This window comes from Onychostoma macrolepis, chromosome 18 (assembly GCF_012432095.1).
Source record: "Onychostoma macrolepis isolate SWU-2019 chromosome 18, ASM1243209v1, whole genome shotgun sequence".
NCBI lineage: Eukaryota > Metazoa > Chordata > Actinopteri > Cypriniformes > Cyprinidae > Onychostoma > Onychostoma macrolepis.
In genome coordinates this window covers 5,113,090-5,140,288 of record NC_081172.1, presented here as the reverse complement: position 1 = coordinate 5,140,288, position 27,199 = coordinate 5,113,090, and the positions used below count along the sequence as shown (strand labels likewise).

Sequence of the window (27,199 nt, the reverse complement as noted above, 5' to 3'; positions counted from 1 at the left end):
AATAATTAAAATATCTATCTATTGGAACATCTATCATACTTTCTGCTCACTGATAATTTCTATTAGATCATTTAAGATAAGATCATTTCTATTATTTAAAAAATAATTCCTAATAGGAATTTAATAAAAAAAAAAAAAAAACATCAAATTCTCCTGGATAAAATAAAATTCCTAATGTAATTCCAAGATTCTTTTTGCTAGAGTAATCAATGAAAATTAATATAATTATTATATATTTCAAAAACATTATACAAATTATTAAATTAAAATAAGATTTCATTTAATGAGCTCATTGAAATAAAATAAAAATTCTTGTGCACATTCCTTTCGAAATTTTGCAAGAGTGTTGTTTTAAGTTATCGTTAATGACTCTGCATCCTTGTTCCGTAATATTTTAATAATTCCATAATATTCAGATATTTGTGAAAAATCAGATCTGATATTTGAATGATATCAGGTAATTGTGATTTCCACGCTTGGAAAAGTCATAGAAATTATTAAAATTATAAGAAGACATGATAAAGTTTTAGTTATAGTGAATATACATTTTTACAGCTCTAAAATTTATTTTTATCATTATAATTATTACTCTTTTAAGATAAAATATATATTTTTACAATTATAATTATTACTCTTTGCGAGTACAATCTTTATAAAATTATTATTTTTATTTCAAAATAATTATTCAGTAATCACAAACAACTGAAAATGTTAATTAAATTATGGAAATTCATTGGTCAAAGCATAAGAACCTTATAGTTTTGTACATAAGGGTGCAGTTTACCTCTTCCTTCTTCTTATTCTTTGCCTTCTTCTCTTGTTTCTTAAGGAGAAAGTCCTCATATGCTGGCCGTAGCTCATTCTGTGATACAAACACACACACATACACACAAAGCTCAGTGATCAAGGACTCCAAAGATGTCAAAAAGCAGCAAATTCAACATCAATTCCTTAGACATGCATAAGCAAAACTGTCTCCATAGAAACAGGATTCACAAACACATGCACAAATAATTATCTTGGTTCCACATTAAATCATCTTCTTGTCTTGAGGCAAAGACGCCAGTATGGTACAAAACTGCAAGTTCATTAAAAAGCACATAACCCACGGGGCTTTTCTGGCTAACACATTGCTTTAGTAGACTCAATCTATCAGACCAATATCCTCTACAAGAGTGCTATATAGTTGTACGTAGAATGCTTAAGATGATCTATTTATGACATAAAATGTGTTTCAACCAGACAGGCAGCATTTTCAACTTCACAAATAAGGTTGTGATTATCTGGCAAGAACATTGAGGTCAGGATTATGGCATCGAGGGTAATGGTATAAAATCACGGTAAAGGATTCGTTGACACACAGGTTACTACAACGTTAATCCACTGTAAATCTCCCCTCTTCCTACGAATTCAGGGTTGATTCAGCAAACAGCGTCACCATACACGCCGATGTAAAATTGACCCTCCTGCTGTGCAGAAAAACGTAAAGGGAGATGGAGCGATGATGAGGGTGGGGGAAGTGTGAGGGACGCGGAGAGAAATATGGTGTGCATTTGAGCGTGTCAGAGAACCATATAGAAACAGAGATAGAGAAAGAGAGCAGGAGATAGGTTTACCTCAGCCCTTTCCTATCGGTGAGCATGAAAGCAAAGAAAACATAACATTAGACACACATGTTTACACTATTTAATATGCGGGGTAATTGAAGTTCATTATCGTTCACATTAGCATGTCGCTCATGATCTCCATGGTATCCTGTTGAGAGCGCAGACCTTCATCCACGCAGCTCAATGCTTTAAGCAGAACACAATCTCATTACTCACACATGTCCTGTCACACAAACATCTCCCACCTCTTACACAACACATGTTCAGACTGAATCAGCTCCCAGGTGAACGGTTCAAACCCTCAAGAACAATGAAATCTTGAATTTTCATAAACCTAATGAAGAGCAGACCATAAGCAGTCAGTGCGAGGGTCTGTTAGAGAGAATTGGCTATTATGTTGGATTATGTTTAGCAATGCTTTATGAACTGTGTTGCTGTGAGTTTGCGCTGATGCTCATAGATTCTGGAGTGTTTTTTAAGAAGGCAGCTATATTGGAGGTTATGCATAACAATCATTATACCACAGTTAGGAAGTCTTACTGGATACAGGTGCATCGAGGATCATCTATATGCTTATGTTACTTTTATTCAGCAAGGATGCATTAAATTATTCAACAAAGAGAGTTCGATTACAAAAGAGCTATTAATTACAAATAAATTCTGTCTTTTAAATGTTTAATTCATCAAAGAATTCCAAAAAATGTATTTATGCACCAAATCAGCATTTTAGAATGATTTCTGAAGGATCATGTGACACTGAAGACTGGAGTAATGATGCTGAAAATTCTACATTGCATCACAGGAATAAATTATATTTAAAAATATATTCAAATAAAAAACAGTTATTTTAAATTGTATCAGTATTTCACAATATTGACACACTGTGAAAGTTTTTGTCCAATCAACTAATGTCCCTTCTTTTACTACAAACTGCAACCATCTAGCAAGTAACAAATCTTTGCTCATGGCTGTGACTTATATATATATATATATAGGACAAATCCTTTGATGTGTCTGCCCAAACTTCTCTTTTTTAATCAGAATTCCACTGAGAGAGCAGCATTTTTTATATGATGCAGTCACAAATGTGCATATGTCAGCTATTTTTCAGCTTTGAAAATCTGATTTTAGAGCTGCCGCTATTTAATAATGAATATTAAGAGGATTTTATGTTCTGTGACTTTGATCATGTTTCTAGTATTCTGGAATGCTTTGGACTTTTCTCACCTCATCGTCTTCCATGCCTGTCAGATCCCAGCTGTGCTGCAAACATCGCTGCCTCCTCTTCCAATGTTCTAGAAACACTGCCGCTGAACACACACACACACACACACACACACAAACAATTATCACAACACTATCTATTCCATTTCATACCACCTTATTGCTTCTCAATATATTATAAATGTACAGTAAACACATGGTTTAATATCAAATGCGCATATTCCTACAGCTCATACCCCATAGGGACATAAAGATGGCAAAGCCCACGGTGGCGTGGTTATCAAACAGATAGCTGGCACGCGCCGTACTGCAGATACTGCTCAGTTGCCAGTAATCACACACACGATCACATAGAGGACACATCGTGAAATTAAGACGCTCATCACACATCTCTTGACTGAAAGAGAGGGAGAAATTAATTACTGATTATATCATAAAAATTCACTGCAATACAGTAACATTTATTTTCTTTGAAAAATGTTGTTTTTGAATTTTGGAAGAAACATCCCCGGAAAAAGGCGTAATGAAGGAAATAAATCCATGCAATTCAAATATAAATATTCCAGAATACATTAAATTAGAGTTACTGATGGTTTGATCTAAAGCAATTAGCTTATATAATGAAAAAAATTATATCAATATTAAGTCCCCACAAGGTAAATAGCTTAATAAAAACAATAATAAAGTCTTAATGAAAACCTGTGAGGGTTAGATTCAGGATTAGGGCATAGAAAAATATTTGTTTGTTAAAAACATCAGAAGTTAAGGGGAAAAAAAAAAACCATCATGTGGATGTGTTTACCTGGGCACATTGGTGTCTACGGTGAGGCAGCCGTACAGGAATACTGCGACTCCTAAAGCCGAGGCTGGAATCAGCAGTTGTGTGTACACTCCCAACCAGGCAAAATACAGGCCAATCTTCTCGCCAAAGTACTTCCTGTTGAATACAGGTGAACGGGTTACAGAACTGTTACGAATTTTACAAGGTAAACAACCACTGAACACCAGCACATGCAAAAACGCTTTTTTAAAAAAAAACAACTGCACGGAATATGAACCTACAACTGAAATTGAATGCCATTCACAAGTTTCACACATCCTCCAACGCTTATATTCATTTATTAAAATATTTTGGCTATTTTGATTATGCTTTCAGCAGCCAGTGGCAACTACAGTGCATTCTAGAGCAGAATATGTCAGTTTGCAGACTCCATGTGAGCCAAATGATAGGTAATACATTTACTAAGTAGTCTTAGTATTGTACTGCCAAAGACATACTGTCTGTTGTTCTCAGCATGCATGCTATACAGTGGGCATGCGTTTAATATTTGTGATATCCAGGCGGGCATATTAAATTCACCAGATGCTATGCATCTTCTTTTACGCAAAAAAAAAATCTGGATTGTAGAAAGTTGCAGGTCATTTAATAATGTTTCATTTAGTGCTGTCAAACGATTAATTGTGATTAATCGCATCCAAAATAAAAGTTTTTGTTTACATGATAAATGTATGTGTACTGTGTTTATTTATTATGCATATATAAATAAACACACATACTGTATATATTTTGAAAATATTCACATGTATATACGTTTATATATTTGTTATATATTTTATTATATATAAATATATATGATATATAAACTTGACATATTTTTCTTAAATATATATATACATGCATGTGTTCATATTTATATATACATAATAAATATACACAGTACACACACATATATTATGAAAACAAATTTTTTATTTTGGATGCGATTAATATCTAATATTATTATTAATATAATATTAATTATTTGACAGCACTAGTTTTATTATGCTGAAAATGTTTGTTTGATAAGCATTTTGGGATAGGCAGAATGAGATTTTTTTCAGGTGTTTTATCACCTGCCTGCCAGGTGAAATCTTGAAAATGAAAAGTGACACATTGCTCCTCAACGAGCCACATGATCTAAAGTAGAGCTATTTACAGCAAGCCACAAAAATACACACACACATCTGACAGTTCTCAGAAAAGACAACCAGCGAATAACCATCTGTGTGCTGAATAACATCTTTCACAGAACCAGATGGTAGGGATGTACATTATGTCTGATACCTTATAAGGTCCATTGGCTGATATTTGTAGCAAGCTCCATAATTGGCCCATTCCTCATGCAGCATCTGTAATTCACACAAATATCACTCATTGCAAATCCTTTGCATCTTCTTAGAGATGACACACACATGTATATCTTACAGTAATAAGTAGCTTATTGTCATTTTATCAATCAAATAAAAGCTTTTCCTAAATGTCACTGTGTGAGACGCTGCCGTCCAATCACAGCAGGCTGCAGAACTCACCTGTCTGTCGTTGCGATGCTCTTTATCTTCTGAGCTGTCAAAGTCTCCCTGCAGCAATGACAACACACACAGAGCTTTACCCAAACCACATCACACATTTACAGCGAACTAACAGGCGAATTACAAATCATCTGTATTAAGCTGGGTACAATGCAAAACTTACATCATGCAGAGGGAAGGCAGAATCATAAACCCCTTTAGCTAGCATTGATGAAATACCTGAGACAGAAATGAGAGAGAATTTGAATATCTGTAGTAAAAATATTTAACGAAAAAAACAAAACACTGACTGAATCTAAAAGAGTTTGGTAGATTTGTAGAGTTGGCATCTCCAAGAACGTACCCATAGTTTGACAGGTCTGTGTGCAGGCTGTGCGCCTCAGAATTTCATAAACCTATGAAAGAGGGTAGACGCAACACAATAATAGAATTAAAAAACAAAAAACAAACATACATTAACAGAATAGTTCACCCAAAAATGAACATGTAATCCATTCCTATCTGGTCACTATTTCAATATAATCCAAAATGACTAAAAAACACCATAGAGTATCATAAAAATGGCCCATGGGAAATGTGCATCTAGTCATAAGATATTTAAGTTTTGTGTGAGAAACAGACTGAAATTGAAGATGTTATTTGCTGAACATTCAGCTCAGTTCTTCTGTGCATGTTCATGTGAGTTCATGAGCTATGTAGTGATATCTAGAATTGGCTGACAAAACCAATTTGAATAATTCATTCTTGATTCATTCAATGCACTCTCAATGATCCAATTACAGAGGTTAAAAGCCTAATGGAAGAGAATACAGACATACATTTTGTCTTATATTGCATGGCACACAAATGGTGTAGTTTAATGACACTTTTATGGTGCTTTTGTGTCATTTTTGGATGCTTCAAAGCTCCAGTCCTCAATCCTTGTAACTATATGAGGAAAAACTACCATCATTGCAAAATTTCTCCTTTTGTGTTCCACAGCAAAACGAACCATTAGAACAACAAAATTTCACATAATTTTCATTTCTGGGTGAACTGTTGTTTTAAAATCTGTTCTGATGTGTCCAGATGTGTATAATCATGCTATTTCAATTTTACCGAAACTTACAATTCGACCTCGTATTGCATTGCTGAACAAGCTGTTTTTCGACTTTATATCAAATCTGCAAAATAAAAAGACAACCTATTAGGCCAACGCATGGGCTTGCTATTTGTAAATGCTCTTTTATGATAGTCTGGCTGTCTACGAATGCTGGCACTCACAGGTGTAGCTTGTCTCTGCTGAACGGCTGGGATAGCACACGCGTGCGTGGGTCTTGGGGCTCCGGGACGCCCGGCTGGAACGGCTGATTGATCTTCGTCCAAAACGAGCTTATTATGCCCATGAGCCCCGTCTTCTCTTTCAGCTGATATGTCTGGAAAAACAACCAAAACGGAACTGAAATTAAACAGAGATTAATCCATTTATATCCGGAGCTAAAGAGAGACAAGACACGCTAGAAGTTGAGACCAGGGTCAGACGATTTAACACCGCATGTGTGGAATGGAAATATCTTGTTTTGCAGACAAACAAAGCACACGGGATGTGAGTCCATATGTCTCAACAACTAATCCACCATTATCAGATTATATCATTCAATACAACTCACCACCTCAAAGGATAAATCATTCTTTCAGGATGTCACTCTAAGCCAAATTTAAATGTATGGGAAAATGTGACGTTAACAATCATCTTAGTATGCAGCATATGACAAATGCCTCTTGCAGGAATTTGAAAACATTATACAAGTAATCGGCTTGTTGACCGTGTAATCAGATAACTTTTTTTTCTCTGCAGTGTTCAGACTTTTGAGAATTGACTTTTGGCATTACAACTGCTCTTAGACTGCGCCAACCCCGGAGCACTTACAAAGATCCTCATGGAGCCAAAGCTCTTAACACCGAAAACATGACACTCATGGGCTGTGCCAGTGTCCATATTTAGAGTGACTGTTGAGTCTCTGAACAGCTCGGATTGACACATTGGGCTCTCATTTGAAGAGACTTTTTTTCTAATCATTGGCATTAGTTTATTTGTGAGTACAATCTGTACCAGTAAAACACTGGAGTAAAACGTCATACATATGTGTATATAACATATTTAATGTTTTAGTCTTTCAGATTTGCTTTCATGGTAATTGAGTGGTGTTCACTATACAATGTGAAATATCCTAACATTGTACCTACACTGCAAGTAACCATGACAGCCTGAGACTTCAGAATCAGTACAATGGGTCAAATTTAATGCTGTATTAATAATCTGTTATTTTATTTTCAGGATATTGGTCTAAAAAGGAACAATGCATATTTAGAATAGCAGAGAAAAATAAAACATTTATAATTAGAGACAAAAGATGAAATAAGTCTGTGAGGCATCGTGAGCTGATAAATTTGTAGGAATCTATTAATTCAATCAATTCACTTTATATAAATAAATGGGTGAAAACAGATAAGATTTTTTAAAACAAGTCTCTTATGCTCACCTAGGCTACATTTATTTGATCAAAGATAGAGTTATATTGTAAAATAATTATTATCAATATATAATTTGATATATTTTTTAAAATGTAATTTATTATTTTGATGCAAACGCTGAAAAACAATTTTCAGCATCATTACTCCAGTCTTCAGTGTTACATGATCCTTTGGAAATCATTCTAATATGCTGATTTGCTGCTCAAGAAACATTTCGTATTATTATCAATGTTGAAAACACTTGTGCTGCTTAATATTTTTGTGCAAATCATGATACTTTTTTTTTCAATATTCTTTGATGAATAGAAAGTTCAAAAGAATTTATTTGAAATAGAAGCATTCAAATGTCTTTACCATCACTTTTGGTCATTTTAATGCATCCTTGCTGAATACAAGTATTCATTTCTTAAAAAAATGGAAAGCATTTTAGGTTTAATACACTAGCAACACAGGGATTTTTAGAACACACATATAATATATCTTATTAAAGATTCTGCCAAACGCATGCATATAAATGTTGTATCCTGGTATTTTTTTTCTTTGGGGCTGTTAAAGACAATCAAGGGTAAACAGCATCAGAACATGATGCAGACCAGACTCAAACTTAGGTCCCTGAGAGCTTTATGAGTCTCACAAATCACCCACTGCATCAAAGCTCTGACACATCTTTATATGTTTTCTCAAATGGCAGACTTTTTATGTGTCTGTTTCCCTTTTATAGTAACTCACCTTTTTAGTCGGCACTCTGATCTTAAGAAGTTCTGCCTCACGACTGAGAACAGACCAGGGAACATGGAGACGGGTAAACCGGACCGTTCTCATCTTGAAAGAAAAAAAATGATTGTAAAGACTAGAGTGAAGCACCACTGAATAATGCAGTAAATTTTGGTTTGCAGGATGCAACTGAAAACTCGGTTCAAGATAAGGTGATTGGTGCAAACACACACACACACACAGTTTAAGAAGCAGCTGTTACTAAAATGGTCTTATTTAGCATGGATGAATGACACACACACTCAAACACAAACACCTCTGGCAATGAGGATCAACCATAATCTGCCTTTAGGCTGGAGACAGCAGCACTCAAATTTAATCCACACCAACATAACACAACTGATCTACCACCATCACACCACCAACAATCAAACGTACACCCACATCACAGCTTTCACTCAGGATTTCGCTCTCATCAGTCAATCTTTATGCTAAAATGAACCCTGGGGCCAATTTCAGATCTATATAGACATAGGGACAATGTCTTTGCATCTCAGAATTAATTTACTATTATAGCTAGTTATGCAATATCAAAAAAAGATTGTTTTTCACTTCGAAAATCATTTACAAGTATATAACATGGTAGAATTGGTTTTAAATTACATTTATGCTGATTAATTAAAAACATTGCACATTTTCATTGCATTATTCATTATTATTATCAGTGAAACAAAAACTAAAAATCATAATGGTCCTAAAAATGGGCTTTATTTTCTTTGTGCAAAATAGAATTTCTTTTAGATTGAAATATCTAGTCGTTTCTTCACGCATAAGCATGTAGTTTATTTTAAGGTGTACTCAAACCTGCATAATAATAGGGACTCTATTTGGATTCATGAGGGTATTGCTTGAGTATAAGCTTTTTTTGTGGAAAAAAGCTGCATGAGTCAACCAATCTACTCCTATTCAGAAATACTAAGCTCTCCCTGCTTCAACTTGGGAAAATCCATGATGCAGGGGGAACCGATCATCTCTTGTGACAACCACAGTTGCATCTGTCGCAAATATATTGCTGGGGGCGACCACTGCAGCACTGCAGGAAAGCAAAGAAATGATTTTTGGCATCTGTTAACTAGTATTAAAATATGCTGCAATGCTTGAAAATGAAAACTAGCTCCCCCATCAAAAAATATAGACTTTTCTTAGTGTGGGAGGGTTTGGGCTTTTTCTAAACTGGGTCTCCAATTCTAAAGTTTCAAGGTCACCTTGGGAATCTCTTGATTGTGTTTATTCTGTTAGTATTGCACTCAAAACTGAGCTCATCCCTGATTATTCCATGGCTCAACACATGAGACAATGATGCATTAATATGTTTGCCAGGAAAATTATATAGAGACATGCATGGGCAAAAAAGAACACACACTGGCTATGTTCAGAATATACTATGCTACTCACACTAATTTTTCAATATGCATATTTTTGGCCTATTTTATGCACCATTTACTTTATCTGATCATATTAATTGAATTAAGGACTTTTACGCAAAATGGATTTTAAATAAATGCAAAACAACCCCTTTTAATTTCCAAAAATGATAATTGTGCACCACTTGTGAAATTACATACACTACTGTTCCAACATTTTGGGTCAGTAATTTTTTTTAATTTTTTTATAATGCATTAAATTGATCAAAAGTGACAGTAAAGACATTTATAACGTAAAGTCTATTTTAAATAAATGCTGTTCTTTTGAACTGTCTTTAAATCAAAGAATCCTGAAAATAATGTATCACATTTTTCATAAGAAAAAAAAAACTTTCTTGAGCAGCAAATTAGCATATTAGAAAGATTTCTGAAGGATCATGTGACACTAAAGACTGGAGTAATGATGCTGAAAATTCAGCTTTGCATCACAGGAATAAATAACATTTTAAATTATATTCAAATAGAAAACAGTTATTTAAAATTGTGATGATATTTCACAATATTACTGCTTTTACTGTATTTTTGCTTAAACAAATGCAGCCTTGGTGAACATACAAGAGTTTCAAAAAGATTTTAAAAAATGTTTTTGAACAGTAGTGTATGCATATAAGGAGATCACATGACAACAATTTAGCATCCAACTGTTTGAAATATTGCATAATGCATTGTTTCTTTCATATTATTTAAGAACTAAAAATAGTAGGCAGAACAATATTTAGTACATACTGCGTAGTATGTAGTGGGCTAATATTCTAGCATTCTGAACATTACCATGCACACATAAACACAAACCTCTTTGTCATGTTCAATCTCCAAGCCTTCCTCCTGAAGTCCTCTTTCAAATTCCTCCCTAATTTTATCTTGTAGCTCGTTGGCGGGTTCCGTTGCAAGCCCCGCCTCCAGCACCACCTCCGAAATATCGCCCTTCGTACTCCTGCGGGAAGGGGTGGGGCTTTGAGACGGCACGTTACCGTTGGAGACAACAGAGTGGCGGTGTTGGGACTGACGTCTCTTGCAGTGATAAACAAGAACATAGTCCACTCTTCTGCGGCCGTCTGCAAAACACAGCCCTCCTCCTGGACCAGGGCCCGGCTCCTCCTGAAAACACACACAAGCATTCTTCAGCTCAGTTACATCTAGACACATCTGCATGGCTGTACAGTGAAAGCTGTAATTACAGATTCCTGGAGCTCTTTCAAAACTGCATTGCGTGTAGTTGGCAGAAAATTGAGGATCTGGGTCATCCACTGATTGGCTGGTGGTTCAAAGCTTTTGGATGTTTCCTGTCATACTCATGTTTGATTCGAATTCTGCTTTTGAGCAAGGTGCATAACTAGGACAGTCCCTGTGGTTTGCAAATTAGTGGATAAAACTGTCAGCTAATATTCTCTTCACACTCCAGAAAGAACCCCAAAAATTTTATGATTGGAAAATATAAGATAATATGTTTTACCCCAAATAAGAATAAATAAAAACTTATATTTTGCAAAAAGACATTTTGTGATTTTTTTTTCTTGCATTATGAAATTACTGACATGCACCCCAATTCCCACAAGCAAAAATAAATAAATAAATAAACTATTTTTGTTACTGTAAAGCAAAAAAACAACAACGGTTTACTGTATGCATAAATATTTAATTTATGCAAATGAGATTTTTAAAAATATTTTCTATTCTAAAAATACAAAATATATAACTAAAAAGTCTTTCAAAATGTAATTTTTTTCTTACCTTTGAGTTTTGAAAAAAAAAAAATCACAGTTTTAGGGGGTAATATTTACCAGTGTCTGTTCTTGGGAGCATTTTTACTGTATGTTAAAGAACTTTATAATAATCAAGTTCATTGGAATATGAATTTTGTTAAAAGAAAATGCCTTGGGATTTCTACAAGCTAAGCAATAGGAACGTCTAGTGTAAATATTTAACTGATGCCATTTAGTAGATGCTTTCCAATGTGATACATTGAAAACACATTGCAAGTTCCACTGAAGCATGAAAAAACTCCTTACAACAAAGTATAAATATTTAATTTATGCAGATAAGATTTTTTCATTTTGTTTTATAATATATATATATATATATATATATATATTTAAAATGCCTTAATGCAAATTATAATTTCTTATTTCTTTAATTTAAATTGGAAAAAACATTTGAAGGTTCCACAAAGCATGTTGGGATCTTGGGAAGTGTTTTATTCCACAGGAGAGCAGATTCTCAGACTGTAATAGTCCAGTAGTGATATGGATTTTTCAATGGTCGATACCAATATCTAGAGATTTTTTCCCACTGACTCCAACACACAATCTTTGTGTGACCAGCTTACAATTGCAAAATCATTGCATTTTCTCATGTCACCTTACTTGACCCCTGGGGGGTCCGTGAAGCTTCTGCAGAGGGTCCATTGAGAAGATGCACATAACATATGCAATGCAAAAATTTTAATATGATCTAACCAGAACCATTATTTAATGCAACAATGTCAGTTAATAATTTAACATAAAATGCTCTAAAAATAATACCGGTCTTTGATAATAAACAACATTTCATCTTAAATCCTGTATTAGACAACAGAAATCACGCACCGTGTCCTCAGCAATGTCATTGGCATCATGCCCGCTGCTGGCCGTGCCCTGCTGGCCCAGTTCAGAGATATCTCGGGCAAGACAGCGGAGTTTCTCGCTCTGCATTGAAGAGGACTCACTCTTCCCCGCAGAAACACGCATGCGTTCAGGGGCCCCGTTCCAATTTTCTGTTAAATAGAGATATTCACAGGTTAATTTTGATGTCTAATAATGTCTTACTGAAAGTCTTCTTTTATGGCATTTTTCTTTTATGTCAGTTTCTTTGTGTGTGCTTTGACATTACTGCATGCAAAACAATCATGCCAATAAACTGCTTTTGAGAGAACTGAGAGAGAGAGAGAGAGAGAGAGAGAAGGCATCCATATAAAAGTAGAGACCAAAAATCTTTCAGCACCAAGGACAGCGACATAATTGAAGGCTGTGCGTCAATGCGATGCTCAAAACCTGTAAAACTGACTCTGATCACACAAAAAGCAGCATGTACACCTCTAGTCTTTCTAAATATTCTCACACCTGACTAACGCGTCACTTAAATATGCCTCATGCCTTCAGGTAAACAAACACAGGGATTCATGACTCTTAGAGAAAGCTATAAGCGCATTTACACCACCTGACCAAACCATGCATCACACCACAGTCTATTTGTGCATTTATTTCCCATTGCTTTCATATCAAATCACAGTTTCCAGTCTGTCGTCAATGTCAAAAGTGTGTTTGACTGTTATGAGAAAACAACACATGGCGTCAGATTGCGCTTGAAATAGCTCCAGCTTATTGCCCCAGCTAATTATACAAACCCCCTCCGACACACTGAGCCCTCTCATTGTTTTCCAAAGCAAAAGGATGAATTCTAACACAATTAGTTACAACGTTAACGAGTGTTAAAGTGTGACAGCCCGTCTGAAGGGGCAAATAATGGCGTGCGCCTCATTGCAATTAACATCAACGACCAGTTTGGTGCCACTCAAATGTTCAGTTTTCACCACATCAGACTAATTGACTATAAATGCATGAGTACCTGAAATAACACGCATGCATTTGCAACAGCTGAATATAAAACGATAACCAAACAAGCCAATTTATTCAAGTGCCAATTTTACAGACATACAGCAAATGCATTTTCCCTTTGGCTCAGAGAATCCAGTGCACTCGCACACAAACAACATCCACCGGAGGGCTAGGACTGGTACTCACCCGTGGCAGAGGGCGACCTGTTCAGTGCCATGTTCATGTTCCCGGTGATATGGTGGACAATCCGCTCGCGGCCCCGCGCAGCTTAACGCGCTCGTGCTTCTGCCGTTAATTCCGTGGAGCGCTCGAGACGCTCAAACTTCCAGCGCGCGTGCACCTAGAAAACAGTGACAGCCGACACAACCCCCTCCCCCTCACAGACACACACACACACACAACAAGGTATCTCTCACAAACAGACGCTAAATGCATAAGTCTAATTATTACGAACTAACCGTGGAAAATATTTTAAAACATAAAAAATATATAATATGGTTTACGATCAAGCATTATACAATAAATAAAGCAGTAGTTTAGAAAGGAATGAAAATAATATCATCATTTACTCAATCATTTACAGAATCAGAGTTCAATCACTTTTTAAAAGATTCATTTGGATTCGTTCACTGATTCATTCAGTGACTCCTTCTGCAAGTTATCAGCAGGAGGCGACAGGTGTCTTGTGAGAGGTAGTGAATCATTCACACAACCATTAAAAATAAAGGTCTTAACCAGGTCGCTTACAAATGTATGAATATAAAAAGAAGAGCCGTTTTACAAAAATAGCGATTTCCTCACAGTAGGGCAGGAAATGACACATTCATTCGGTTCGATCATGAACGAGATGACTCCTTTTATTGAGTTTGTAGTCGTGTTCACTGTACTGCTCCACTCAAAAACGTGCTGCGACCAAATTTCTGTACTTTTAGAGACATACCATCTTCATTAAATGAATAATTTACTTCTCGACCACTGATGAAGGATATTCCATAGACATGCCGCCATCTGGATATCGCCCTTTGACCCGTTGTTGTAGTATTAACAACTGTGAAAATAATTTACTTTAAAAGAGAGAAAAATTCTTGGTATTGAAAATACTTGACTTTTTAAATCTGACAGCTCCTCAGCTCATTTGGCTCTCTATGGTATGGGATAGCAGGTGCATAATTCTATCTAAAGTGAATTATTTGCCTACTACTGTTCAAATACCACATATTTGGACATGCTACATATTTTATGTACTGCTTTTTGCATACTATATACTATGGAGCACGTGGGAACTTACTCGTGACATGAAGTCTTCATGCACCATATTTAAATACGCATATGCAAATATTATTTGAATGCTGCGTAGAGGAATACGGAATATAGTCGTATGGACTACTTTTATGACACGTATAGTGCTTTATTGTCTCTTTTAGAGCTTGGTAGCCCTGGTCACATTTTAAATTCATTGTATGGGAAAGAGAACCTCGAAATTCAGCTACATTGTGGTTATGGAAGAAATTCATATGGTGTTGAAAGACATGAGGGTGAGTAAATGATGACAAGTTTCATTTTTGGTGAACTATTGTGTTATATATATATAACAAAACAATATTTGATAATATTAATTAAACATGACTAAATGTAATTATACATTTTAATAGTGAATTTATTGCCTATAAAGATAAAGAGTTATGATATACTAAAGGCTGTTGACATTTAAACTGGGTCAGTAATGTTCAAACTCATTTGTAGCCTATTGTCTGCTTGGATAAACCTGGGGTTAAGTGCTTTAAGAGCACACTGACATTTTCTTGGGTCATATCTTCACAGAACTGAACCTGCAGTTATGTGTTAGCAGCTCAGAGACTTAACCATTAAACAACCACTACCTCAGCACACTCACTTATGCTTATTTTATAATGCTTAATCAGTCAGTTCATTTAAGAGAGAACATTAAATGGTTGTAAATAAGAAAACTAAAGCAATCATTTAGCCAGCAATCTGATCACTAACAGTGTATTAAATTCCATCAGAGAATGCATGCACTAGTGATGCACTTTCATAATTACCTTCAAAACACATCATAATAATGCAGTGACTCACCAGGTTTAATGAACATACTTTCCAACATGATTTCCAGATGATTGTACGGTTATTATTAAAGTCATGGCAGTTGGAATTGAGATTAATCCTTTTCTGCACACAACAAGTTATTCGTGCTATCATTTAGTTACAAACCCAAAGCATTTTAATCAAATATTTAAACCCTGTTGTTGAATATAATAACGCCATAGAACCACAGATGTGTGGAAATGTCCAGAAATGTCATAAATGTAGTGTTTGTTCTTGATATTACTCAATATTACATGAGGCCGACAAGTATTTAATGTGTGATTCATGTGTGAATTGTACCCTTCACAACTAATTGACTGATCAGTATTCTCCGTGCACATGAACGCTCTCACACAAATGACTTCAAGTGTCCAGAGCACCACCGAGTGGCATAAGTCGAGTACTTGTTTAGCCTTGTTCTTTATCGTTGGTCAGTCTAATAAACACCCATAAACTACAACCACACATAATAGTTGTGCATGATCAAGAATATATTTGTATAGACAGTGGCAAAATGGTGAAGCAGTAATCAGAAATGACTGTTTATTGATGTGTCTTAATGCTTTATATGTTGAAATAAAAACAGAAATGTATGATAAAGTGCTCAATTATCAGTGGTTAAAAACTCCACTGAGCAACATACCGGCTGTAGATACATATATGAAAGTGTACTGTAGCAGTTTTTCATTTGTATGTTATTTTTTCAGGTGTCTGCTTTCAGTTGGTCGGACAAGTGTGTGACATGCAGTCGCAGCCGGTGACGGCGAGGACTTGGTGGTGTGTTTGTGTGCCGTTAGCGCAGCGCAGGGGAACATTCATGGGCACCGTGCCTGTAGCTGAGCAACACACACACTCGCTCTCAACCTTGTGCTTGTCCAGTGAGTACATAGACTTGCTGCCACAGTTTCCCTGTGGGTGAGAGAAAAAGACAGATAAATAATATGTACATAACTTCATGGTATTGTTGCAATAAAACACAAAATGCATCGACTTACTTCGCAGTAAGTGAGTTCTATCTTTTCTTCTGATTGGCAGTCATCCACTCGAATGTAATTCAGCAAACCCACAGTCCTTCTGCACTCTGGCTCAGTACCTAAACAGACATATGCACCCATCATGTTCAGATCAGTAGGATGGAGTAGGGCTGCATGATTTAAGGGAGAAATGCAGTATTTGTTTTCTAATAAAAATTGTGATAAAAAACCCCCGCAGGATTGATGTCCCTATTTTTGATGTGCAAAATTTGGCCAAAATGTGATTATAGATCAATATCGCTATAAAATAATAATAATAACATCCTAAAAATAACTAAATAATAAAATAAATATTATTCTAGTAATATTTCACTGTAAAAAAAAAAAAAAAAAACGTATTTAAGAAAAATTTTGATTTTATTTTATATTACAACTAAAATTGCAGTACTAACATTTATGTCTTAATTTCTTCATTTTCAAATGTTTAAACCAAAATTTTATTTTGACGTAAAACTGTGGGGAGCCTCTGATTTGTATTTAATGTATTTAACTTGAAGTTTCTTTTTTGTTGATGAGCATTTCATTACAAATCTAGGAAGTTAAAGTGGGTGACTCAAACTCAGTGCAGAAATGGGGTTTGTGTGGTACAGCATTTACAGCAAACTGAGCAGCTCTGAGATGCTAAAAAACACCAGATCATGAGCTGCTCACCTGTAAATGAACACAGTGACGCGCTTCACTCTTAAACACGTGTTTGTGCATATATTTATTTAATTAAGTGGCGGATTTGTGATTTGATAATCTCATTAATCCATATCACAATTTTGGTTTTATTACGATTAATCGTGCAGCCATAGGATGGAGTTTATAAACTGAGCAGGATGTATGAATGATGGTTTTGGTGGTTGTTCTTACACATCTCACAGCAGGTGTCTCCAATCTGGCTTATTTTACCCTGTGGATAAAAAATACATTGTTTCACTTTCGTTATTATGCAAAACAATAAATATGGTTTATTAGAAGTAGAATATGTTCCTGGAGTGGTGTTTAGGGTTTGGTAGATGTAGGATTAGGAATAGGGTTTGGTAGACAATCGTTTCATAGCAGTGTTGTTTTAGGATTAGGAAAGTGAGTGTGTGTGTGTGTGTGTGTGTACCCCATGTTCCAGACAGCGTTTGCGGTCAAATGGAGGACATGTTGTCACAAGCGTCTCCAGCACCAGTTCTTCATCTTTATTCACACTGCATGTGTGTGTAGTGCAGCCATCTGTACGCGTTGCATTTGCCTGAATTCACACATATGCACAGATTTATGACACGATCTATCTGAAAATCAATAGAACATCTGGAGCGTTTAAAGCAGGGGTCTCAAACTACTGGCTCACAGCAGAAGATAGTTTCATATGACTCCTCAAGCATTAATAGTGGATTTTTAAATTTATCCTGCAGATCACTTCACTTTCTGCATTTTAGTTTAAAATAACTTTTCTATTCAAATATATTTCAAAATATATTTTATTCCTGTGAATTTTTTTTAGCATCATTACTCCAGTGTCACAAAATCCTTCAGAAATCATTCTAATATGCTGATTTGCTGCTCAAAAACATATATGATGATTATTATCAATGTTGAAAATGTTGCACTGTTTAATATTTTTGTGGAAATTTTTTTTTTTTTTTTCACTTCTGATCAGTTTAATGGGTCCTTGATGAATGGAAGTTTTTATTTATTTTAAATGGGAGTGTATATAATTCATGGATGCATTTGAAATGTTTGAAACAGTTCTTCTTAGCAAAGCTGCAGTACTCAAGCTTACTAAACATATGGCTGTTTTGTTTTTTTTGGCCATCAACCATGTTCATTGGCACGTAGAGGTAGTTACTGGCAAGAGAGGGGGGATTCAAACCTGCGTCTTCCGCACTGACTATTCTGACATTGACTTATGACTCTATCTGAAACATATTTATTACTTTCAGAGTGATCAGCTGTCCGTCAGGTCGTCGGATGCTACATGCAGTTGCTACACAACGGCCGCAGCAAGCATTAGGTATCGGCTCCAGCGTGTATCCCTACAAAACAAAGCACACATGTGACTGTACTCATACATATAGAGCTGACAGTCCTTTTAGAGGCTGTTTCCATAGAAATAAAGATTCTGTCATCATTTACTTATCCTCATGTCATATTTAATGACCGTCTCTCTCATCTTATTTTCTTATTCAAAAGGTGTTTGAGAAGCGTTTGGCTTTACAGACGTCAAAACCTGACATAGCTAAGTGCAGCATATCCAACATAAAAATGTGAATAATTGAAGAGCTGCTTTTTAAAAGTTATGCTCCTTTTATTGTATTTTCATTGCATGCAAAAGCAGCTTGGACGTTTTCAAACATGGGCAAAACATCTGCTTTTGTGCTCTGTGGATAAAAGAAAGTCATATGGGTTTTAAACGACATGAGGGTGAGTAAATGATGAGAGAACTGTCATTTTTTTGGTTGAACTACCCCTTTAATAATCTTCAGAGTGAGGGTTTTACCTCTGAGCAGGGGGAGCAGCTCATTTTCCTGCAAGAGAGCCGATAACTCCTCTTATCTCTCACACACTCGCAGTGTGTGCACACATCCACCATCATTCGCTCTCCAGCCTGCACACACACACACACACACACACACACACAGAGCAAGACACCCCAAAGTCAATCTGTTATGCACCAAGACATCTGCACATGGCACATTAGTATTCAGTATGTTAACTCTACGTCTTTACCGCAATAACAGTTTGATTCAGCACACAGACATCCATTGGAACTGCAAAAAGAAAAAAAAGCATTAATATCTAAGGAAAGATGACAGGGAATAGCGGTGAGCGAGCAATGTGTGTGCAGGGTCCAAAATTAACACTTCAAACACCAAACCTCTTCCTGGTTTTACTAATATTAAAAATCATCAGCTTTAGTCAGAATTGTTTTTATTAATGGACATTTTTAAAAAGACTTCTTTAAGGAAAATGTTATAATTTTTTATAAAATATCAAACTGAAAGAGCTCATATAATAGCTATATTTGTATATCACTGTATTGTCATGTTAACGTTTTATGTTTTTGTTTTAAAATTTGTACTACGAGTTTGCTCGTTAGGAATAGCGATTATGGCAAAGATTTAATTCTTCAAATGAGTGTGAATTCCTAATATTTTGCTTTTTTTGCAACAAATATGCAAAGAAAATTGCATTGTCATTTTAATAAATATTAATATATTAATTATATCAAATATTAAAATGAGTTCAAATTAAAAATACAGTTAAAAATATTAAAATGTATAAAACAAATAAAGAATTGTAAAATATGGTTTCATTGCAGGTCATGAAAATTTAAGATGTAAATTTGATCAGTTCATTGATCATAGGTGTGCCAAGTTATTAAGTTAAGTTTCTGTGTTAGTTGTGTGTGTGAAACTGTTTGTACCGCAGTGGCAGGTCGGGCAGCAGTCTTCTACTGTATTGCACTGGAGCTTTGTGCCCAGTGGACAGGTTGGCGTGTCCATGAGATGGCAGGATACGTTTGTATGCTGGAGGAACACTTCCTCATTGACCCGAACACATTCGCTCCACACACATCTGTCCTGCGGAGACACCCACTGCTCTCCCACCTGCACACATGTGGAGTTAAAGAGAATGTCTTTCAGATGTAAATACAGAGCATTCACAGACAGAGAGTAGGAGGAAAAAGACACTAAATACTCGCCTGTCTCAAACGTCCTCCTTCCACACAGCTGGATTTACGGCAGTGACCGCAGCACTCGCCCTCTGAGTGAGAGTATGTGGTTCCCTGCATACACAAAATCAATTTGAAATCATAACCGGCCTTTTTTATTTAGCTATAAATGTCCACGGGCTTACTGTGCATGATTCATCACTGCCTGTTATTGTAAGAGAAAACGTATTTGCGCCTTTCATCAAAATGTAATTGCTTTTCTTCACTTTTAACTTGTTTCCTCTTGTTTATATGACCAAGGGGTGAGGGAAATTATATTAGATTTTTACATTTTCTGAACAAAATACTGTTGTGAGTAGCTGGCTGGCTATTTGGTTGCTACGATGTTCTTGGTGGTTAATTACTGACTCTAAAAAGTAAATCTAAAAAGAAATAATAGCTCACCCTCCAACATCCTGCATAATTTGAGGTATTATAAGAGACATTATATTGGGAGAATAGAAAATAATGGGAGAATTTATACCACTTTCTATGTTAGCTGTAGTTCTGCATTGTAATTAAAAGAGCCAGAGTCTATTCAACTTTCTCATAAAAGAATGGAAAGAATGAAAACCCTGTCTGTTTTCTAAATGCATGTTATTGTTCTAATTGTGAATGATTCATACATGAATATTCTGGTTTTTAACTTGTTTCTTAAAATAACTCAATCTTCTCTTAAATGACTTCTCGCTGGTGATGCATGTCTCTTTCTTACATATTTATCCCATTTTTGAGTGCAACATTCACATCTTAAAATCCACTAAACAACCAATGGATAGAACCAAGTCCCCACCCTTCATTTTTTGTTTTCAAATAATCCATTTCACTTGGATGTACAACACAATTTGAAAGAAAAGATCTGTCTTCACATCCATTTCATTGCAACCTTGCATGAAACCACTTTTAATGTTTTTTTGTGCATTCGTAAGTGCATAAAAATTTAATACTTGAAGTTAGGAGTTAGTTCAAATTCTCAAATAACTGCTGTGATGGCTTTTGTTCAACCCACTTAAATGACAGAAGTACTTGAGTTGTCCAATCTATAAAGACTGTGTCTGTTCCCCGAATAGTGAGGTCAAAATATAAATTTAATACAGGATCTAGAAAAAATCTGATCGTGATTAAACCAGAAAAATGCTAAATAAATGAACAAAAACTATTTTTAAAGCTTGGGCTCCTAAATATTAGGTCACTCACACCCAAAGCAGTTATTGTAAATGAAACGATCACAGATAAGAGTTTTGATGTACTCTGTTTGACTGAAACCTGACTTCAACCAAATGATTATATTGGTCTAAATGAGTCTACTCCACCAAGCTACTGTTATAAGCATGAGCCCCGTCAGACTGGTCGTGCAACAATATATAGTGATATTCTCAATGTTACTCAGAAAACAGGATACAGGTTTAACTCATTCGAAATACTTCTGCTTAATGTTACACTGTTAGATATGCAAAAGAAATCTCTCCTATCTCTTGCTCTGGCTACTGTGTATAGACCGCCAGGGCCATATACAGATTTTCTAAAAGAATTTGTAGATTTCCTCGCAGACCTATTGGTTAATGTTGATAAAGCGCTAATTGTTGGAGATTTTAATACAATAATGCGTATACAATAATACAATAATTACAAATGATTGCGTTTACTGACCTAATAAACTCTTTTGGAGTCCAGCAAAACGTCACCGTGCCCACTCATCGTTTTAATCATACACTAGATTTAATTATATCACATGGAATTGATTTTACTGATATAGATATCATACCTCAAAGTGATGATGTTACTGACCATTTCCTTGTTTTGTGCATGCTGTGTATTATTGATATTAACTATACAAATGTAGATTCTACGGCGTCTAGTCCTTCAGCTTCATTCATCACACCCAAAGAAAAAATAAAGTGCTTTACAACTACAGGACAGGAAGAGCTAAATAAACTTATCACTGCATTTAAACCAACAACATGTCTATTAGATCCTGTACCCACTAAATTACTGAAAGAGTTGTTACCTGTAGCAGAAGAACCGCTTCTCATCGTTATCTTTAGGTCACGTCCCAAAACCATTCAAGCTGGCGGTTATTACGCCTCTTATTAAGAAACCACAACTAGATCCTAGTGAACTGGCAAATTACAGACCCATTTCAAATCTTCTGTTTATGTCTAAAATTTTAGAAAAAGTTGTGTCTGCTCAATTAGTTGTGTCTATCTCAACAAGACCAGATGAAACTTCTAAATTATCTAAGCTAACAGAGTGTGTTAAAAATGTAACATTTTTCCTATTAAATTCAGGTAAGACAGAGATATTACTTATTGGACCAAAAAACAGTACACAGAATCTCTTGGTTTTTTGCAACTAGACGGATGTACTGTTACTTCTTCTACAGGAAGTATAATGTAGAAATATATTGTAGAAACTTAATTTCCTGTAAAGCTGCTTTGCAACGATTTGTTTCGTAAAAAGCACTATACAAATAAACTTTAATTGAATAATGCATTATAAAGGGTTATTAAAGGGTATAATGCATTATAATTATTCATAATGTGCATTGTAAGACATTATATCTTGTCGTAAATTATAACAAAAATGTTTAAATGCATAGTGTAACAATAAATTAGTAAGTGTTACAATGCATTAACTGTGGTTACAATTATTCATATGCATTACAAGGCGTAATTAATGCATTAAAACTACTTTTATAATGCATTATACATAAAGGCTTTTAGTAAAGTGTTTTTTTTTTCCATAAAAAAAGAATGATTTTTAAAAAAAAATTATATACAGTATATGTATCATCATTGATGTACATATCAAAATAACAAAAGCAGTCAATAGTCAAAAATTCTCCTAAAATTAGAAAGAAACAAATAGTGGATTTAATCCAGCAAATATGCTGCAGGGGGGTGATATTTTTCAAACAGAAAGGACGCACCAGAGGACAGATCTGGTTGCAGACGGGGTCCACACACTGAGCGATGTGCAGGCCAGTCTGTCTGTCTGCTTGCTCCGTGCAGGTGCAGGTTTTGCACTTCTCTTCCCACCTGCTGCCCACCTGGTAGACCACAGCGTCCACCACACACACCTGCACATATAAATAGTCGATTACATGCTGATTGCAGAGTACACTCATCAGGACATGGAGCTGCAAGGGCAAGTGAATAACACATGCACAGCGAGAGTGCAAAAGCTTGCCAACCTTATCGGGCGTGCAGGTGACCTCTATGCAGTCACAGTCATTGGTGGTGGTCTTTGTGATGTAACCCGGGGGGCAGGTGCGAGTGATGTTTTGACAGTCGCACACACATTCGTATGAATCGCAGCACTCCGACGGTGTGACCGACAGTTTCTTGTATGCAGGGCAGGATGGTTTTGTTGTCATAGGACACTGATCCTTTTTGCAAACTGAGAGAGGGCGGTGGAAGAGATTGATGTGATTGAAAACCATCTTTGTGAAACGAATGAGAGAGAGAGAGTGTGTGTGTGTGTGTGTGTGAGAGAGTGTGTGTGTGTGAGAGTGTGTGTGTGTGTGTGTGTGTGCTCTCACCACACTGGTAAACTGGCAGACATTCTCCTGGGTTTGTGAGGACGACACTGAGCCCGTGAGCGCAGGGAGGGGGATCTGACCGCTTACAGTTCGGGTCACACACTATAGACACACACAGTAGATTAACAACACTATATTGTGGTAGAGCCATCAGGTGCATCATATCTGTAAGTATGGGTGGTAAAAGCATCACATATCTAAGGCCCAATGACTTTCATGTCTCAGAACACGTGAATGGAATTGTGAAATCCAGTCATAAAAGTTGAATTTACAGTATAAGACTATTTTTGGACAAATTAATCATAAGTATGGCTGTACACCTAATCAGACCACAATATGGACTAGTGTCTGTGAATATTAAAGCACAAAAAGACTGCTATTTAAATATGAAGTCTGCATATTCTGCGTGGCACGGTTTTATACACATATTCAAGCGCAAAATATAAAAGAGAAAAAAATAAAAACTCAAAGGGCTCTATTAATGTAAAAATGTACATTATTAAAGTTTTATGAAATCAATTTTAATAAAAAAAAAAAAAGTATCTAGAAAAATCGGAATCCACAGAATTTAGGAAAACGTAATATTTATAGGGCCCTAAATATATATATATTTTTTAATAAATTGTTGTTAAATTGTATAAGTTTCCTAATTTCAATTAATTACTGATTACTAAAATTTAATTTAACTATTAAAAAAAGTAAGATGAATAATAGAAGTATTTTTAAAAGTACAAATTTGTACTTTTTAATGTTAGCTAATGCAATTGCAAATAATTGTTAATTAAGCGGCAATATTAAATAGTCATTTCTACCTGTTTTTCAATGTTTGAATACTTTTAGAAATACTTTTACTATAATATTTTTAATTTTAAATACTTTTTAATATATATATATATATATATATATATATATATATATATATATATATATATATATATATATATATATATATATATATATAAAAACAACTGTCAAATCGATTAATCACGATAAATATACATACAGTCATGGCCAAAAATATCGGCACCCTTATTAAATATGCTCAAAGAAGGCTGTGAAAATTAATCTGCATTGTTAATCCTTTTGATCTTTTATTTAAAAAATTCACAAAAATCTAACCTTTCATTGGATAAAAAGAATGTAAAATGGGGGGAAATATCATTATGAAATAAATGTTTCTCTCTAATACACATTGTCCACAATTAACGGCACCCTTTTATTCAATACTTTTTGAAACCTCCATTTGTTTAACAGCTCTAAATGTTCTCCTATAATGCCTGATGAGGTTAGAGAACACCTGACGAGATCAGAGACCATTCCTTCATCCAGAATCACTCCAGACCCTTTAGATTCCCAGCTCCATGTTGATGCTTCTCCTCTTCAGTTCACCACTCATTTTCTACAGGGTTCAGGTCAGAGGACTGGAATGGCCAGCAGAAGCTTGGTTTTGTGCTCAGTGATCCATTTTTGTGTTGTTTTTGAGGTTTGTGTTTGGATTATTGTAAAGTTGGAAGATCCAAACATGGCCCATTATAAGATTTCTAACAGAGTCAGTCACTTATTGATCTGTTGGTATCTGTTGGTATTTGATAGAATGGCCTGCACCCCAGCAGAGTCGGAGCGGAACTCCTGTCGGACAACATCTTCAGGACGCTACGCTCCATCTGACTAGTAAGCAAATTCTCAAATAACTGCTATGATGGCTTTTGCTCTACCCTCTTAAATGACAGAAGTACTTGCGTTGTCCAATCTATACAGACTGTATCTGTTCCCCAAATAGTGAGGTCAACATATAAATTTAATGTAGGATCTAGAAAAATCTGATCGTGATTAAACCTGAAAATGCAAAATAAATGAACAAAACAATTTCTAAAGCTTGGGCTCCTAAACATTAGATCACTCGCACCCAAAGCAGTTATTGTAAATGAAATGATCACAGATAATAGTTTTGATGTACTTTGTTTGACTGAAACCTGGCTTAAACCAAATGAATATTTTGGTCTAAATGGGTCTACTCCACCAAGCTACTGTTATAAACATGAGCCCCGTCAGACTGGTCGTGGCGGTGGTGTCGCTACAATATATAGTGATATTCTCAATGTTACTCAGAAAACAGGATACAGGTTTAACTCATTTGAAATACTTCTACTTAATGTTACACTGTCAGATATGCAAAAGAAATCTCTCCTATCTCTTGCTCTGGCTACTGTGTATAGACCGCCAGGGCCATATACAGAATTCCTAAAAGAATTTGCAGATTTCCTCTCAGATCTATTGGTTAATGTTGATAAAGCGCTAATTGTTGGAGATTTTAACATTCACGTTGATAATACAAATGATGTGTTAGGACTTGCGTTTACTGACCTAATAAACTCTTTTGGAGTCAAGCAAAACGCCACCGGGCCCACTCATCGTTTCAATCATACGCTAGATTTAATTATATCGCATGGAATTGATCTTACTGATATAGATATCGTACCTCAAAGTGATGATGTTACTGATCATTTCCTTGTATCGTGCATGCTGCATATTACCGATATTAACTATATGGCTCCGCGTTATCGTCTGGGCAGAACTATTGTTCCAGCCACCAAAGACAGATTCACAAATAACCTGCCTGATTTATCTCAACTGCTCTGTGTACCCATAAATACACGTGAACTTGACGAAATGACTAGCAACATGGGCACTATCTTCTCTAATACATTAGAAGCTGTTGCCCCCCTCAATATGAAAAAGGTTAGAGAAAAACGTACTGCGCCATGGTACAACAGTTCTACCCATTCTCTCAAGAAAGAAACTCGTAATCTTGAGCGCAAATGGAGAAAAACTAACTTGGAAGTTTTTAGAATTGCGTGGAAAAACAGTATGTCCAGCTACAGACAGGCTCTAAAAGCTGCCAGGGCAGAGCATATCCACAAACTCATAGATAATAACCAAAACAATCCAAGGTTTTTATTTAGCACAGTGGCTAGATTAACAAATAAACAGACGCCACCCAATCTAAATATTCCCTCACAGTTTAATAGTAATGACTTTATGAATTTCTTCACTGATAAAATAGATAACATTAGAAATACAATAACAAATGTAGGTTCTGCACCGTCTAGTACTTCAGTTTCATTCACAGCTCCCAAAGAAAAACTTCAGTGCTTTACAACTATAGGACAGGAAGAACTAAATAAACTTATCACTGCATCTAAACCAACAACATGTTTATTAGATCCTGTACCCACTAAACTACTGAAAGAGTTGTTACCCGTAGCAGAAGAACCGCTTCTCAATATTATTAACTCATCGTTATCTTTAGGTCACGTCCCAAAACCATTCAAGCTGGCGGTTATTAAG

General features: G+C 35.5%; 2 protein-coding genes across 6 annotated transcripts in view; both read right to left on the bottom strand.

The window, feature by feature from the left end:
• The window catches only part of ano2a (anoctamin 2a), a 39,359-nt gene extending 25,508 nt beyond the window's left edge, over positions 1–13,851 (bottom strand). The window contains exons 1-14 of one of the 4 annotated variants that reach the window (XM_058752371.1): positions 13,672–13,851; positions 12,478–12,644; positions 10,685–10,990; positions 8,424–8,516; positions 6,444–6,595; positions 6,289–6,343; positions 5,524–5,575; positions 5,344–5,399; positions 5,181–5,228; positions 4,936–5,000; positions 3,634–3,768; positions 3,068–3,228; positions 2,835–2,917; positions 785–862 (exon numbers count right to left, since the gene is read on the bottom strand). In XM_058752371.1, the coding sequence (XP_058608354.1) occupies positions 785–862; positions 2,835–2,917; positions 3,068–3,228; positions 3,634–3,768; positions 4,936–5,000; positions 5,181–5,228; positions 5,344–5,399; positions 5,524–5,575; positions 6,289–6,343; positions 6,444–6,595; positions 8,424–8,516; positions 10,685–10,990; positions 12,478–12,644; positions 13,672–13,708 (1,488 nt within the window). In that variant the 5' untranslated portion in view covers positions 13,709–13,851. The remainder of the gene's footprint in view (positions 1–784; positions 863–2,834; positions 2,918–3,067; positions 3,229–3,633; positions 3,769–4,935; positions 5,001–5,180; positions 5,229–5,343; positions 5,400–5,523; positions 5,576–6,288; positions 6,344–6,443; positions 6,596–8,423; positions 8,517–10,684; positions 10,991–12,477; positions 12,645–13,671) is intronic. The other 3 variants (XM_058752370.1, XM_058752367.1, XM_058752369.1) reach the window with 3 other exon arrangements.
• A 2,266-nt stretch (positions 13,852–16,117) lies between these two features.
• The window catches only part of vwf (von Willebrand factor), a 45,218-nt gene continuing 34,136 nt past the window's right edge, over positions 16,118–27,199 (bottom strand). For both annotated transcript variants that reach the window (XM_058752365.1, XM_058752366.1), the window contains exons 41-52: positions 23,852–23,953; positions 23,504–23,709; positions 23,240–23,389; positions 20,302–20,385; positions 20,023–20,206; positions 19,326–19,366; positions 19,096–19,203; positions 18,533–18,631; positions 17,719–17,847; positions 17,478–17,517; positions 16,584–16,681; positions 16,118–16,497 (exon numbers count right to left, since the gene is read on the bottom strand). In XM_058752365.1, the coding sequence (XP_058608348.1) occupies positions 16,306–16,497; positions 16,584–16,681; positions 17,478–17,517; positions 17,719–17,847; positions 18,533–18,631; positions 19,096–19,203; positions 19,326–19,366; positions 20,023–20,206; positions 20,302–20,385; positions 23,240–23,389; positions 23,504–23,709; positions 23,852–23,953 (1,433 nt within the window). In that variant the 3' untranslated portion in view covers positions 16,118–16,305. The remainder of the gene's footprint in view (positions 16,498–16,583; positions 16,682–17,477; positions 17,518–17,718; positions 17,848–18,532; positions 18,632–19,095; positions 19,204–19,325; positions 19,367–20,022; positions 20,207–20,301; positions 20,386–23,239; positions 23,390–23,503; positions 23,710–23,851; positions 23,954–27,199) is intronic.